At 33.6% G+C, this 16,347-nt stretch overlaps 1 protein-coding gene across 23 annotated transcripts in view; it reads left to right on the forward strand.

The window, feature by feature from the left end:
* The window catches only part of LOC137253550 (cytosol aminopeptidase-like), an 81,052-nt gene that overhangs the window by 16,611 nt on the left and 48,094 nt on the right, over window positions 1–16,347 (forward strand). For 16 of the 23 annotated variants that reach the window (XM_067790704.1, XM_067790702.1, XM_067790701.1 and 13 more), the window contains one exon: window positions 15,702–16,133. The exons of 3 other annotated variants lie outside the window; for them this stretch is intronic. In XM_067790704.1, coding sequence (XP_067646805.1) covers window positions 15,942–16,133 — 192 coding nt within the window. In that variant the 5' untranslated portion in view covers window positions 15,702–15,941. The remainder of the gene's footprint in view (window positions 1–15,701; window positions 16,134–16,347) is intronic. 4 more of the 23 variants (XM_067790693.1, XM_067790703.1, XM_067790700.1 and 1 more) reach the window with 1 other exon arrangement.

Below are 16,347 nucleotides of genomic sequence, written 5' to 3' on the forward strand. Positions count from 1 at the left end.
ACACATTCTAGAGTCACCCCTGGTCCACCTTTATGGCGATATCTTGAAAAAGCATCCACCTATAGAACTAAGCCCCACGCCCTTTTAAAATACTCATTAACACCTTTCATTTGATACCCTTATCGTACAAACATAGTCTAGAGTCACCCCTGGTCCAGAAAGGCCCACTCCCTTTTAAAATACTCATTAACACCTTTCATTTGATACCCATATCGTACAAACGCATTCTAGAGTCACACCTGGTCCATCTTTATGGCGATATCTCGAAAAGGCGTCCACCTATAGAACTAAGGCCCACTCCCTCTTAAAATACTCATTAACTCCTTTCGTTTGATACCCATATTGCACAAACGAATTCTAGAGTCACCCCTGGTCCACCTTTATGGCGATATCTCGAAAAGGGTTCCACCTATAGAACTAAGCCACACGCCCTTTTAAAATAATCATTAACACCTTTCATTTGATACCCATATCATACAAACAAATTCTAAAGTCACCCCTGGTCCACCTTTATTGCGATATCTCGAAAAGGCGAACACCTATAAAACGAAGGCCCACTCCCTTTTAAAAATATTCATTAACACCTTTCATTTGATACCCATATCGTACAAACGCATTCTAGAGTCACCCCTGGTCCATCTTTACGGCGATATCTGGAAAAGGCGTCCATCTATAGAACTTAGGTCCACGCCCTTTTAAAATACTCATTAATACATTTCATTTGATACCCATATCGTACAAACGCATTCTAGAGTCAACCCTGATCCACCTTTATGGCTATATCCCTAAAAGGCGTCCACCTATAGAAATATGGCCCACTCCCTCATAAAATACTCTTTAATGCCTTTCATTTGATACACATGTCATACAAACACATTCCAGGGTTTCCCTCGGTTCATTTTCCTACATGGTTATTTTCCCTTATGTTGTCACCATAGCTCTCAACTGAGTATGTAATGTTCGGTTACACCCGAACTTAACCTTCCTTACTTGTTGAATTTAAAACATGTGTTAAAGGTTCAGGATCAGTGTATATAGTAAATGTTCTTCCTTCAAGAAAATGTCTAAAGTGTTTAATAGAGTTATATATTGCTAGAAGTTCTCTATCAAACATAGAGTAATTTATTATACCTTTCATGAAAATGAAATGGTATATTAATTTCGTCACGAAACCGAAAATTGTAAGTCCTTAAAGGAAAATAGATAGACCCACCATTAAGTATACCGAAATAATCAGGTTGAAGAGCTGAGTTGATTTAGCCATGTCCGTCTGTCCGTCTGTCCGTCTGTCCGTCTGTCCGTCTGTCTGTTTGTATGCAAACTAGTCCCTCAATTTTTAAGATATCTTGATAAAATTTGGTGAGCGGGTGTATTTGGGTGTCCGATTAGACATTTGTCGGAACCGACCGGATCGGACCACTATAGCATATATCCTCCATACAAACGATTTTTCAGAAAAAGAGGATTTTTGTAATATCTTACCCAATTTAACAGATTGAAGCTTCAAACTTCACCATATACTTTCGTATATTGCACATATTGTTGCCTGAAAAAATTGATGAGATCGGTCGTATATATAGTATATATCCCCGACAACCGATTGTTCAGATAAGGAACTTTTCGTAATTACTGCCCCATTTTAAGAGCTAGAGGCTTCAAATTTCAACGAATGCTTAGGTATATAGCATATATTGTTGTCTGAAAAAATCATAAAGATCGGTGGTATATATAGTATATATATATAGTATATATATATATATTTTCGCAAATTTTAGCCCCATTTTAACAGCTAGAAGCTTCAAATTTCACCGAATACTTACGTATATAGCATATATTGTTGTCTGAAAAAATCATAGAGATCGGTTGTATATATAGTATATATCTCATACAACCGATTGTTCAGATAAGAAACTTTTCGCAATTTCTACCCCATTTTAACAGCTATAAGCTTCAAATTTCACCGATTGCTTACGTATATAGCATATATTGTTGTCTGAAAAAATCATAGAGATCGGTTGTATATATAGTATATATCTCTTACAACTGATTGTTCAGATAAGAAACTTTTCGCAATTTATACCCATTTTAACAGCTATAAGCTTCAAATTTCACCGATTGCTTACGTATATAGCATATATTGTTGTCTGAAAAAATCATAGAGATCGGTTGTATATATAGTATATATCTCATACAACCGATTGTTCAGATAAGAAACTTTTCGCAATTTCTACCCCATTTTAACAGCTATAAGCTTCAAATTTCACCGATTGCTTACGTATATAGCATATATTGTTGTCTGAAAAAATCATAGAGATCGGTTGTATATATAGTATATATCTCATACAACCGATTGGTCAGATAAGAAACTTTTCGCAATTTCTACCCCATTTTAACAGCTAGAAGCTTCAAATTTCACCAAATGCTTAAGTATATAGCATATATTGTTGTCTGAAAAAATCATAGAGATCGGTTGTATATATAGTATATATCTCATACAACCGATTGTTCAGATAAGAAACTTTGCGCAATTTCTGCCCCGTTTTAACAGCTAGAAGCTTCAAATTTCACAAAATGCTTACGTATATAGCGTATATTGTTGTCTGAAAAATCATAGAGATCGGTGGTATATATATTATATACTTCATATAAACTCTCATTTTTGCCCCTTTTTTACGGCTAGAAGCTTCAAAATTCATCAAATTTCATCAAATAGTTACGTTTACGTCATATATTTTTGAAATACGTGATTCGTAGTCATAGTTTTTACATGCAGACCACAAAAAACGTGAAGCTTTGCATCCTCACACAGATTACCTACCTATTTTTATACCTTTCATGAAAATGAAATGGTATATTAATTTCGTCACGAAACCGAAAATTGTAAGTCCTTAAAGGAAAATAGATAGACCCACCATTAGTATACCGAAATAATCAGGTTGAAGAGCTGAGTTGATTTAGCCATGTCCGTCTGTCCGTCCGTCCGTCTGTCCGTCTGTCTGTTTGTATGCAAACTAGTCCCTCAATTTTTGAGATATCTTGATAAAATTTGGTGAGCGGGTGTATTTGGGTGTCCGATTAGACATTTTTCGGAACCGACCGGATCGGACCACTATAGCATATATCCTCCATACAACCGATTTTTCAGAAAAAGAGGATTTTTGTAATATCTTACCCAATTTAACAGATTGAAGCTTCACACTTCACCATATACTTTCGTATATTGCGCATATTGTTGCCTGAAAAAATTGATGAGATCGGTCGTATATATAGTATATATCCCCCACAACCGATTGTTCAGATAAGGAACTTTTCGTAATTACTGCCCCATTTTAAGAGCTAGAGGCTTCAAATTTCAACGAATGCTTAGGTATATAGCATATATTGTTGTCTGAAAAAATCATAAAGATCGGTGGTATATATAGTATATATATGGTGGTATATATAGTATATATATATAGTATATATATATATATTTTCGCAAATTTTAGCCCCATTTTAACAGCTAGAAGCTTCAAATTTCACCGAATACTTACGTATATAGCATATATTGTTGTCTGAAAAAATCATAGAGATCGGTTGTATATATAGTATATATCTCATACAACCGATTGGTCAGATAAGAAACTTTTCGCAATTTATACCCATTTTAACAGCTATAAGCTTCAAATTTCACCGATTGCTTACGTATATAGCATATATTGTTGTCTGAAAAAATCATAGAGATCGGTTGTATATATAGTATATATCTCATACAACCGATTGGTCAGATAAGAAACTTTGCGCAATTTCTGCCCCGTTTTAACAGCTAGAAGCTTCAAATTTCACAAAATGCTTACGTATATAGCGTATATTGTTGTCTGAAAAAATCATAGAGATCGGTGGTATATATATTATATACTTCATATAAACTCTCATTTTTGCCCCTTTTTTACGGCTAGAAGCTTCAAAATTCATCAAATTTCATCAAACAGTTACGTTTACGTCATATATTTTTGAAATACGTGATTCGTAGTCATAGTTTTTACATGCAGACCACAAAAAACGTGAAGCTTTGCATCCTCACACAGATTACCTACCTATTTTTAATTTTATATTTATCTTAAAAATTGTTTAGATATGTTCAAATTTCACTAAATGCTTACGTGTATAGCATATATTGTTGTCTGAGAAAATCATAGATACCGGTGGTATATATAGTATATATCCCATACAACCGATTGTTCAGATAAGAAACTTTGCGCAATTTCTTCCCCATTTTAACAGCTAGAAGCTTCAAATTTCACCAAATGCTTACGTGTATAGCATATATTGTTGTCTGAAAAAATCGTAGAGATCGGTGGTATATATATTATATACCTCATATAAACTCAATTTTTGCCCCCTTTTTACGGCTAGAAGCTTCAAAATTCATCAAATTTCATCAAATAGTTACGTTTACGTCATATATTGTTGAAATACGTGATTCGCAGTCATAGTTTTTACACGCAGACCACAAAAAACCAGAAACTTTGCATCCTCACACAAAGTACCTACCTGTTTTTTATTTTATATTTATCTTAAAAATCGTTAAGGTATGCAGATCTGTTCACTATATATTTCTTATCTTATACATTCGATTATTCGGAGATTACGAACGAGATAAGATTATTGTTCAGCCCCATTCATGAAAGGTATGAAGTCTTCGGCACAGCCGAAGACAGTCCCGTTCTTACTTGTTTCAGTTTGAGTTAATTTTCTTGAAAAATATGCAAGTGGTTGTAATGAGTTATTAGCTGTTTGTTGTAGAACTGCTCCAATTGCAACATTTGATGCATCTACAGCAAGTGATATTTGACCATTTTTATCAAAGTGAGTGAGTAGTGTTTTTTGTGTAAAAAGTTTCTTAACATTTTCAAATGCTGAAGTAGTTTCTTCTGTCCAATTTAATCCTTTAAGTTTATTTTTGATTGCAAAATTTAACATTTCATATAATGGACTAAGTTCTTTTGCCAACATTTTAATATATCTATGGTAATAATTCACCAAACCTAAACATTTTTGTAATTTATTAATTGAGAGATGTTTTTCAAAATTAGAAATTATTTCAACTCGTTCAAAAGAAGGTCTGATCCCTTCACTCGAAATTTCGTAACTTAGAAAGTCCAAATTTTCAACTCCGAAAATACATCTTGTAGGTTTAATATTTAAATTATATTTCTCAAGTCTTTTACAAACTGTTTTTAAATGTTTTATATGTTCTTCCTCATTGTTACTAGCTACTAATATGTCGTCAATATAGACAAAAACAAAATATAAACCTGAAAATACTTCGCTTATGAAACGTTGAAATGTTTGAGCACTGTTTCGTAATCCAAATGGCATTCGTACGAATTCAAACATTCCAAATGGAGTTGTTATAGCTGTTTTGTGAATATCTTCTTCTGCCATTGGTATTTGGTGATATGCACGAATGAGGTCAATATTTGAAAATATCTTTTTATTTTTTAAATCTATGTTAAGATCATGAATATGATGTAAAGGATACTTATCTGGTATTGTTATAAAATTAAGTCATCTGTAATCTCCATAAAGTCTCCAGTGATTTCGATCTTTCTTAGGGACCATATGGAGTGGAGAAGCGATGTGAGAGTTAGAAGGTCTACATATACCAGTTTTGACTAAAAATTCAAATTCAGTTTTTGCTATTTTTATAGGATCTAGACGACGAGGTTTAGAAAAAGGAGATACTCATTTTATTTCTATTCGATGAACCGTTTTGTGTTGTACTTTTTCAGTATAATTAGGTTCACACATAATAAGAGGAAATTCATTTAAAATATTTGAAAATTTATTTTCTGAAATAGGAATCTTAAGAGAAAATATATCGCAAAAACCAGAAGATCCAGAAACTTTTAATTTTGTTTTCAGATCTGTAATTTCCTTTTTTTTAATATCTACCAAAATACCAAATTTTTCTAAAAAATTTGGACCAATAATGGGAGTAGAAATATCTGCAAGAATGAAAGAGAATTCAAAATCTCTTCCAAAACCTAAATAAATTTTTAAAAGTTTTGTTCCAAAAGTTTCTATGTTACATCCATTAGCTGCTGAAAGTTTAAGGTCAGAAAAATGTTTATAGGTTTTAAATTTTGAAGAAGGAATAACTGAAAATATAGCACCTGTATCAATTAAAAAATTTAATTTATTAAATTTATCAAATATGAATATACGGTGGGAAGATTGATTCTTTACTCTATTATTACCCACAGTCATAACGGATTTGTTTAATTTAAAGAATTAGAGTTTGAATTTAGATTATTTTTATTTGAATTAAAATTACAGGGTTTAATACATTTGAAAGCATTATGTTTAAATTTTCGATGATACCAACATATATTATTATCATTATAAAAACTTCTATTTCTAGAAAAATTTCTCAAGTTAGATCGATTTCTTTCTCTAGATCCGGATCGAATTTTTAATTCATTAATATCGGTAGTAATTTGTTTTATATTTTGGAAAATTGTGGTAGTTAAATTTTTTATATATTGTGTAAGAACATTATTTTCAATACTAGCTATTGAAGAAATTTTAGAGGAATTTGGTTTATTATTTAAATCAAAAAGTTTGTCTGTAAGTGAAATTATATCAGTAATATTTTGAATATTACTTTAAGTTAAATGTATTTGAATATCTTGTGGTAATTTTCTGATCCATAATTTAAAAAGTAACTCCTGATTAACAATAGATGAGGAACTTGTTAGTGACTTCATGTATCTAAAAAGTTCAGATGGAGATCGATCTTCAATTCATTTTTTTTAATTAAGCGGGAAATTGGCCAAAGTGAACTATAGCAAGTCCACTGAATTCAGTGGCAGTAATTACTTTGCTATGTAAGCCCTCGTTGTGGAGAAAGTTACCAAACTTTCGTCCTTGATGACTTTAAAAGGTCTTACTTCAGTATGGGTATGATACGCAAGGAACAATCAAGATTCATCCCATTTCGTTTGTATGCAACTAGACGTTGGGGAGATTACATAAACATTTTTTTAGTGCGAAAATTTTAATTTTTAAATCTTTGATCCTTCCTGGTTACTGCGAACTAATTTTTTAAATCGTAATTTATTTGACTACATTTCTAACTTCTTAAAGTCCACTTGGAAATAATAATTTAATCGTTACTTTTAACAGTTTGATTTAAAATTATGAAGGTTTTGCACAAAAGTGTCTCCATCGTAACAATGGGAACTCCCGTATGCATCTGTTACCATATTTCTACGAACAGGTACATACTTTAATACACTGATTTCGAATCATTTAAAGACTCATTTATAAACGAATTTTCAAACTGCCTTCGAATTTTTTTTGATTTGAATCAAACTCAAAACGTTTTCAAATAAATACTTTGAGTGCTATTGTCGTATAAACATATTACGTAAGATTTTAGTAATTTCTTTAATTTTTATTAAGCTTCCTTTCAAGTTATAAACCCACAAAAAAAAGCTGTCCGACCGATATTTTTGAATGCTCCACACAACTGGTCACGTTTACGCCCCGTACGCCATATCATTGCACGCGATAGTTCACTGAAGTTAAATAAGTTAAATTTATATGTTAAAAGCTTCGTCATAACTGCATTCAATTGCATTGCATCATTGCAGGCAACAAACTGCGGTTTCAATGGTATCTATTCCAGGCCAAAAGTTAAGTAAAAGTTTGTTTGTTAAAAGAAAAACCATGCATTTTGGAATGATTTTAAGTGATCCCTTGTCAAATTTGGTTTCGAAATAAACCGGTTTTGGGCGTTGTGCCTTCATCAATGAACGAAAATCGACACCGATGATGGCACAACGCCGAAAGCTGTTTGTCTTGAGACCAAATATGGCAAAGGATGACGGGAACAAAAATTAACAAAATTAGTGTTAAACAACATGTTTTAGATAACACCATGTTTAAAAAAAAAATACTATTCGCACGACCCTGCAAATCTGAAACTAAGCTTTCCTTAATGAACTGTGCTAGTCTTCCACTCGATAGGCTGATATGTCTTCCACGCGAACAACGAATCATGCTAGTCTTCCATAGGAATTGAAATGTGTGAGTCGTCCGTGGGACCGACCGACGATATAAGGTATCCAGAGAAATAAAGTAAGGTCTCACATAGATACGACTTCACCTAAAATTATCTAGTTGGAAGGGGAAGATTATTTAGTCGGCGGATAGTTTCAAACATTTTTGTATGGAGATTGAATCTTCAGAGTATTTTGTGATGCTCTCTATATATGAAAAATTATACTCGCCGTACTTTGACAACTTTCAATTATAAAAAAAAGGTACCATTATAAGAGGTCATTTTTCATCCAATTGTATGAAGCCAATGTATATATAATACCATAACAGGCCTAAATGAAATCATGAAAACCATTCGAGATTTTCCCCAGTCCTTCGACGAAAAGAAAATGATATTTTTATTGGTATTGCAACAGCTAAGTTTTGATTTCTGGAAAAGGGTATCTTAAGTTGATGGTGACCAGTTTAATTCAATGAATTCAATCCCGTACAATACACTCTATACCGTCCTTTCGTGGGAGACAAGCCATGCAAATAAATTGGTATTATGGACTCAGGATCATTGACCCTGACGAAAAGTTAGAAGCGTCTCGTTAACTCAATTAGGGATCGGTGCGAAGCAGTTTATAAAAATAAAATCCTCATAACAAAATACCTTGAATGACAATGAAATGTAAGGTGGATTATAATACTTATTGCTTCTGTAGATAAATATTTTTGATTTAGGCTTACAGTTACCACTTAGCTTATCAACTCGTCCATAGTGTTCAACCAACTATATTTGGAAAAGGAATAAATTACATGAGCTGTCGTTGATCTAAGTTAACTTTAATAATTTTAATACAAATCGTAGATATTTCATTTTCCTAGTTACTAATTCAATAAAAGGCGCATTACAAAACTTTCGATGTAGCTACCTTAGATTTTCCTACAGGCAATGTTTGCACCCTGTTATTCGATTACTACAATGTTGCTGCAATGAAAAGTCGCTTGTCGCTCGCCCTTGTTTTTTTCTTTTCTAGCTATTAAAACAAACAAAAACAAGTAAGGAAGGCTAAGTTCGGGTATAACCGAACGTTACATACTCAGCTGAGAGCTTTGGAGACAAAATAAGGGAAAATAACCATTTAGCAAAATGAACCTAGGGTAACCCTGGAATGTGTTTGTATAACATGGGTTTCAAATGGAAGGTATTAAAGGGTATTTTAAAAGGAAGTGGGCCATAGTTCTATAGGTGGACGCCATTTCGGGATATTGCCATTAAGGTGGACCAGGGGTGACTCTTGAATGTGTTTGTACGATATGGGTATCAAATTAAAGGTATTAATAAGTGTTTTAAAAGAGAGTGGCCCTTAGTTGTATATGTGAAGGCGTTTTCGAGATATCGAACAAAATGTGGACCAGGGTGACCCAGAACATCATCTGTCGGGTACTGCTAATTTATTTATATATGTAATACCACGAACAGTATTCCTGCCAAGATACCAAGGGCTTTTGATTTCGCCCTGCAGAACTTTTTCATTTTCTTCTACTTAATATGGTAGGTGTCACACCCATTTTACAAAGTTTTTTCTAAAGTTATATTTTGCGTCAATAAACCAATCCAATTACCATGTTTCATCCCTTTTTTCGTATTTGGTATAGAATTATGGCATTTTTTTCATTTTTCGATATCGAAAAAGTGGGCGTGGTCATAGTCGGATTGCGGCAATTTTTTATAACAAGATAAAGTGAGTTCAGTTAAATAATGTATATTGGACCGATTTTCCGTCATCCTTTGTCAAATTTGGTTTCGAGACGAACCGGTTTCGGCGTTGTGCCATCATCAGTGTCAATTTTCGTTCTGATTGTATGTTTAGTTATGTGTATGTGCTGTGTATATTTAGTTATGTGTATGTGCTGTGTGTTCATTCAGACCCGAGGGTTGTTTACTAATCGATTTGTGTGGCTGACTGGAGTACATAAAAATCCGTGATTTTAGTCGTTTGACCTTCTTTGTAGGTTTGTTGTTTTGGTGTGTTCATTGTTGTATGTTTGTCTATTGTACCTGTGTGATTACTTTGTTTCTTTTTAACAAGTTTTAAAGGCTCGAATATTGTGTCAGAAATTGTGTTTATCTGTTCGTTTATTATTCTACCGTTGAATGTTTTCTGATTGTAGATTTCCATGTTTTCGAGTACGTTGAGACGTCGGCCTTTTGCTTGTATGTGAAGAACCCTAACTGTTTTATTGATGTTTGCTGGGAGCATTCATTCTCGACCATGTGATTCGCGAAGTTAGACTCGGGTATAATGTTTGGGTTCCGTATTTTTTTGTTGTAATCTCTAATATGTTCTCCGAACCTCGTTCTTATTTGCCGTCCTGTTTGTCCTATGTAACTATGCTGACATCTGCAGGTAAGCTTGTATACGCCGTGGCTGGTAAACGGATCCTCTGAGTTAGTGTTAGTTCTTAGTTTTCGCCCTAGAGTGTTCTATGTTTTGAATGCTTTGTTAATGTTGTATTTTTAAAGAAGTTTACCAATTTATATGTGCTTTTCCAGTATATGTCATAGTCGTCCAGCTATTATTTTCGTTTTCATTATTTCTTTTTGATTCTCCATTTGTCCTTCTGAGCTTATCTACTAGTGCTTTTTTATATCCGTTGTTTGCAGCGATATTATATATGACCTCAAGTTATCTCTTATATGCCTCTTGTGTAAGAGGTGTTCTTTCAAGCCTATGTACCAAGTGCCTTAATGCTGCATTTTTATGCTGTTGGGGGTGATTTGAGGTATTGTGTATTATTGTGTGGGTGGGTGTTGGCTTTCTATATATATCATAGTTAAATCTTTTGGCTTTTTTATCAATATTAATCGTGAGGTCTAGATAGTTGATTCCTCCGTCTTTTTCGGTTTCCATTGTAAATTTTATATTTCCATGCTGCTTGTTGTGGTACTCCAGTACAAGCTCTTCGTTATTTGTAGTTAAAACGCATATTATGTCATCCACGTATCTAGCATAAAATGACACGCCCAATTTGGACTTCAGCTCCTGTATGTACTTTTCTTCCAGATTTTGCATGAACACTTCCATAAGAATTGCTGATGTGGGGCTTCCCATTCGAAGACCCTTTGATTGTCTATATATTTTATTGTTGAATTGAAAATAGTTTCGACGTAAAGTGGTTCTTAGCGTATTTGTGATTTGTATACTTTTCACTTTGTTTTTGCATTATGAACTATTGTTGAGCTAACTATGTCCAAAGTCTCCGATAGTGGTATAGATGAGTATAAATCTTTTATGTCAAAAGATGACAATTTGCTGTTCCTTGTTAGTTCTACGGTCTCAAGTCTCTCTATTAGTTCTGTAGTGTTAGCTATTGCATATTCGTTCCTTAGCTCCAGAGTATCTTTCAATATCGTTTTTGAATATTTGGACAGGTTGTACCATGATGCCCATTTAAAATTAATGATAGGCCTCATTGGCGTGTCCGCCTTGTGGATTTTTGGTAGCGCCAATCAGTGGACGAGCCGAAGGGTTCATTTGGACCAATATATGTGCCATGTTAGAAGCTACTATATTTGTTGCATTTTTTATAGCAACTTTGATTTGTTTTTGGTATTCATCTGTTGGATCCTCTCTCATTCTACGACATTTCATTTCCTCTATGAGATCTTCGGGTTTGTATATATATAGCTCTTTTTCGATTAGCACAGTCCGCGTTCGTTGTGACAATATTGTTTTTCCTTAGTTTATGCCGTAGATCCTTTATTGTTTTCTCCTCTGTATTCGATGTTTGTCCTTCCTGTGCTTTCACCTCCTTTTATATGATTTCCCTGCACATGTGTCTTGCGCGCTCCTGTTCTTCCTGTGGTATCAATGATATTGCGATCTCCGCATCTACAATTGCTTGCTTTTTCTTACTGTATATTGGTCCATGATATTGTGTTGCAGGCCCTTTTCGAGAAGTTGTGCCTCTTTCTTGGTAATGGCCACTGTTGTGAGGTTAAAGAACTTGTCAGTTTTTTGGTGAGTTTTTTGGTTTTGGTTACCCTCTCGTCGTCCTGCCAGTTTGTCCACTTTTCGGTTCAGCGACCTGTATTTTTGTTGTAGTTCCTGATCGACCTCTGTCTTAATGCGGTCGAAACATTCCATTAATGCAGTCGTGGGTAGTTGTTCTGCCAATCTTAAATGGATAGATAATAACTCGGCATTTATCTCATCCTTCCTCGAGTATAAGCTTTCCAACTCATATTTTAAAAAATCCTTTTCCGCTTTTCTAACTATTTTCTTGCTAGATTTGGTATTTGCCTTTATTGTTATGTTAGCGAATTTTGGAGTAACATTCAATTCCAAGTATTGTTTGTTGAACCAAATGCTCGCCTTTGCTTTATATATTTTCAATAGGCGTCGCTTGTAAATTGTTAGTAGATAAGAACGTGAACTAAGTTTAGTAAAGATATATCGTTTTTGCTCAAGTTATGGTGTTAAGGGCCGAGCGGAAGGACAGACGGTCGACTGTGTATAAAAACTGGACATGGCTTCAACCAATTTCGTCTATTTTCACTGAAAACAGTTATCATCATATAGTCTATGCCCTACCAAATTTCATAAGGATTGGTAAACTTTTGTTCGACTTATGGCATTAAAAGTATTTTAGACAAATTAAATGAAAAAGGGCGGAGTCACGCCCATTTTGAAATTTTCTTAAATTTTTGTATTTTGTTGCGCTATATCATTACTGGAGTTGAATGTTGACATAATCTACTTATATACTGTAAAGATTTTTTGTTAAAATTTGACTTAAAAAAATTTTTTTTTAAAAAGTGGGCGTGTACGTCATCCGATTTTGCTAATTTTTATTTAGCGCACATATAGTAATAGGAGTAACGTTCCTGCCAAATTTCATCATGATATCTTCAACGGCTGCCAAATTACAGCTTGCAAAACTTTTAAATTACCTGCTTTTAAAAGAGGGCGGTGCCACGCCTATTGTCCAAAATTTTACTAATTTTCTATTCTGCGTCATAAGCTCAACTCACCTACCAAGTTTCATCGCTTTATCCGTCTTTGGTAATGAATTATCGCACTTTTTGTGTTTTTCGAAATTTTTGATATTGAAAAAGTGGGCGTGGTTATAGTCCGATATCGTTCATTTTAAATAGCGATCTGAGATGAGTGCCCAGGAACCTACATACCAAATTTCATCAAGATACCTCAAAATTTACTCAAGTTATCGTGTTAACGGACAGACGGACGGACGGACATCGCTCAATCAAATTTTTGTTCGATACTGATGATTTTGATATATGGAAGTCTATATCTATCTCGATTCCTTTATACCTGTACAACCAACCGTTATCCAATCAAAGCTAATATACTCTGTGTGCAAAGCATGCTGAGTATAAAAAATACTATAAATAGCGCACAAATAAGCTAACTAAGTACAAAGCTATGTGGGAAAACAATGCAATATGAAAACCATGATACATTTAAATGATGTGCTTTTGATTCTTTAAATTTTCAATATCAAGCTAATAAAGCTATGTCATGCATTTCCGGATTTCTCTTTGACGATTGTAGAACAATCGACGGATGCCGTATACTTGCATTCAAGCTTTAATATACATCTGTATGTGTGTATATAAGTTTCGAAGCAAGATAGAACCTCGTCAGAGTATTAAATTAATTGTTCGTGTCTAGTATATTTTGTTTTTGTAATAAAATAAAAATATAACAGCATAAACAAATAACCTTGCAAGCACATTTACTTGAATACCTAATTCCCTTATTCATAAAAAATAGTTTTATATTTGGAATAACTCGTATACTTCATTAGAAATTCGTATGGAAATGCAATTTTAAAAACCTACGTAAACCTTTTTATGCATATGACCACTTTTACACATGCGGATTAACCGCAATAAGTCCACAAGACATAATTCAGGCGTTCACATAATAAATAAATGCAAGGCGCAATATATTTCCGAAGAGAATTTAGGCCGAGCTTATCTACGAATATGCGTCATGTCCTTTTTAATTCTTTCTTCCAAATTGTCGGGACGGGACCTACATATTTTAAGCCAACTCCGGACGGCAGATGAGCTTTAACTGAGAAGCGTTTCATGGCACAAATACACACGGAGTGGCCCGAAAGTTGAGCCAAAGAATTTCAATGTGGCAGGCGGATCACGCTACCTCAATACCACGGCAGCTGCCATCCCTAGGTAGTCGATTATCAGCTGTAAAATTGTATAGTTTCATATTTAATTCGTGCTTCCACCTAGATCTAGGAAGAAAATCGACATCTCCAAAATTTTTTCTTAATAAGCGATTATCGAAGGGAAATGTAGTTATTTAATTACCGATTAGGAGTTAAGTACCAAAATGAAGATAGTCTTTTTGTATGTAAACTAGGTCTATCGGGTAAATATTAATTCATAAAAAGCTTACTTAAAATTTGCTTGAATCAACTATCGAGACGTTTTTGAAAGATCAAACAAAATTTTAATTTGTTTTTTATTGATTTCTAATCTCATAAAAGCCGCTTAAAAATTACGTTGAACTTTTAGAATATTTTTTTTTATTCTATTTTGTAGGGAAGGCTGTAGTGTTTTTGAACGTTTTTTTGCGGTTCTTGAAAACTCTCTGAATTATTGTGCAGAGTTGATAGATAAAACAATTGTTACAAAAATGTTAGTCAAAAACGTTTATTTATTAATAAAGCTGAAATTATACATGAAGGAATAAAATCGAATGAAAAACTGCGATGAAAATTTTTCCCAATATTTTTCGTTGCAAACTGTGTAGAAATAATGTCCGACTACATTTTAATTTAAATCAGACGGTATTTTCTTCAACGTATTTCTTGATTAGCGTGCTCCGCTTACCACACCGTAGGTTATGGGTTCAAGTTCCGGGCAAAGCAACAATAAAAACTTAGAACAAAGTTTCCTAAAGCCCAGCTTTTCAGTGCGAGTTGCAGTTAACTAGAGTTTAAACCTGTCCTTTTGGCATCTTTAACTGTGATGGGACAAGGTGGCACGGTTAGATCGAGATTCACTTTAACGAGAACTTAAATACGCACTGTATAATTAGACTAAGCATCAAAAATGGCCAGGTTATATTCCATTAAAGTTTTACTATAGTTTAAACTCGCACTGAAAAATCGGGCCTAAGCGAGGTCGCCCCTCAGCAGTGATTTGGCAAACACTCCGAGTGTTTTTCTGCCATGTAAAGCTTCTCAGTGATTCAAATTCATCTGCTTTCCAGCTGCCGTTCGGAGGCGGCTTAGAATAGGTAGGTCCCGACCCGCCTATTTGTAGGAAAGATTAAAAGGAGCCACTATGCAAGCTCGACGTAAATTTCCTTTGAGGTAAACCGTATGTTTTTTTTCACAAAAATATATGTAAATCCTTTTTAAAAATGCTATCGAAAAATTAACACATATGCATTTACTAGAAACAGCCGAATTTGGTTTATTATTTTTGAAGTAAAATAAATATTGGATGATTAATTTAACCCAAAATAAAACAATAATAATAATGTTCTCGACAAAATTAACAGTTCCAAAAAGAGTTCTAGCTATGAGATTTAAAGCCATTGAATAATCATAGCAGCATGAGCTATGTATGTACATTTGTGTGTGTTTAAATTTAATTATTTTTACAGTAACCTGCAGCCACGTTACACAAATTTAATATTTAACTAATGTTATTAAAATAATAAAAAAAAAGTAATATAAATGCAAATCAATAATTACAATCGTACAAAAATGAAAATCGTACCTGATTATTTACGCAAATGAAGTTTGAGTGAAATTAGAAGCATAGCAAAAAGAAGGACGAGGCGGCATTGCTGCTATGCAAGAATTAGTGTTTAATTTGTTAATGAAACTTTATTATCGAAAATATGCCCATCAATATATTGGATTATGACCATTACGCAATCAGCGCGATTGTAACGGTCAGCATGCAGATCTTATTTTTCCTGATTAACTCCATATTGCAAATGGATAAGCTGACGGATTTTGCTGGCGGTGTTAATTTTATTATAATCTCGTTGCTTACTTTCTTTTTGGGACAAATTGATCGACCATCGAAGGTAAGTAAAATTTTATTGACATTGCGTACATTTATTACACTGCACATTTCACAGAATTTTGATTGGATTTTGAGCTTCAATGAATTTCTCCCCAATTCGTTTTTTTTTTTTAGAAAATCAGTTGCACTACAAAAAGGCTTAAGAGTATAGAAAACATGGAATATTGTCCATATAACTTTCAACAGTTTTCTACAATAAAAAACAAAATACAAAT

The sequence above is a fragment of the Eurosta solidaginis genome, chromosome 5 (genome assembly GCF_040869045.1).
Source record: "Eurosta solidaginis isolate ZX-2024a chromosome 5, ASM4086904v1, whole genome shotgun sequence".
NCBI lineage: Eukaryota > Metazoa > Arthropoda > Insecta > Diptera > Tephritidae > Eurosta > Eurosta solidaginis.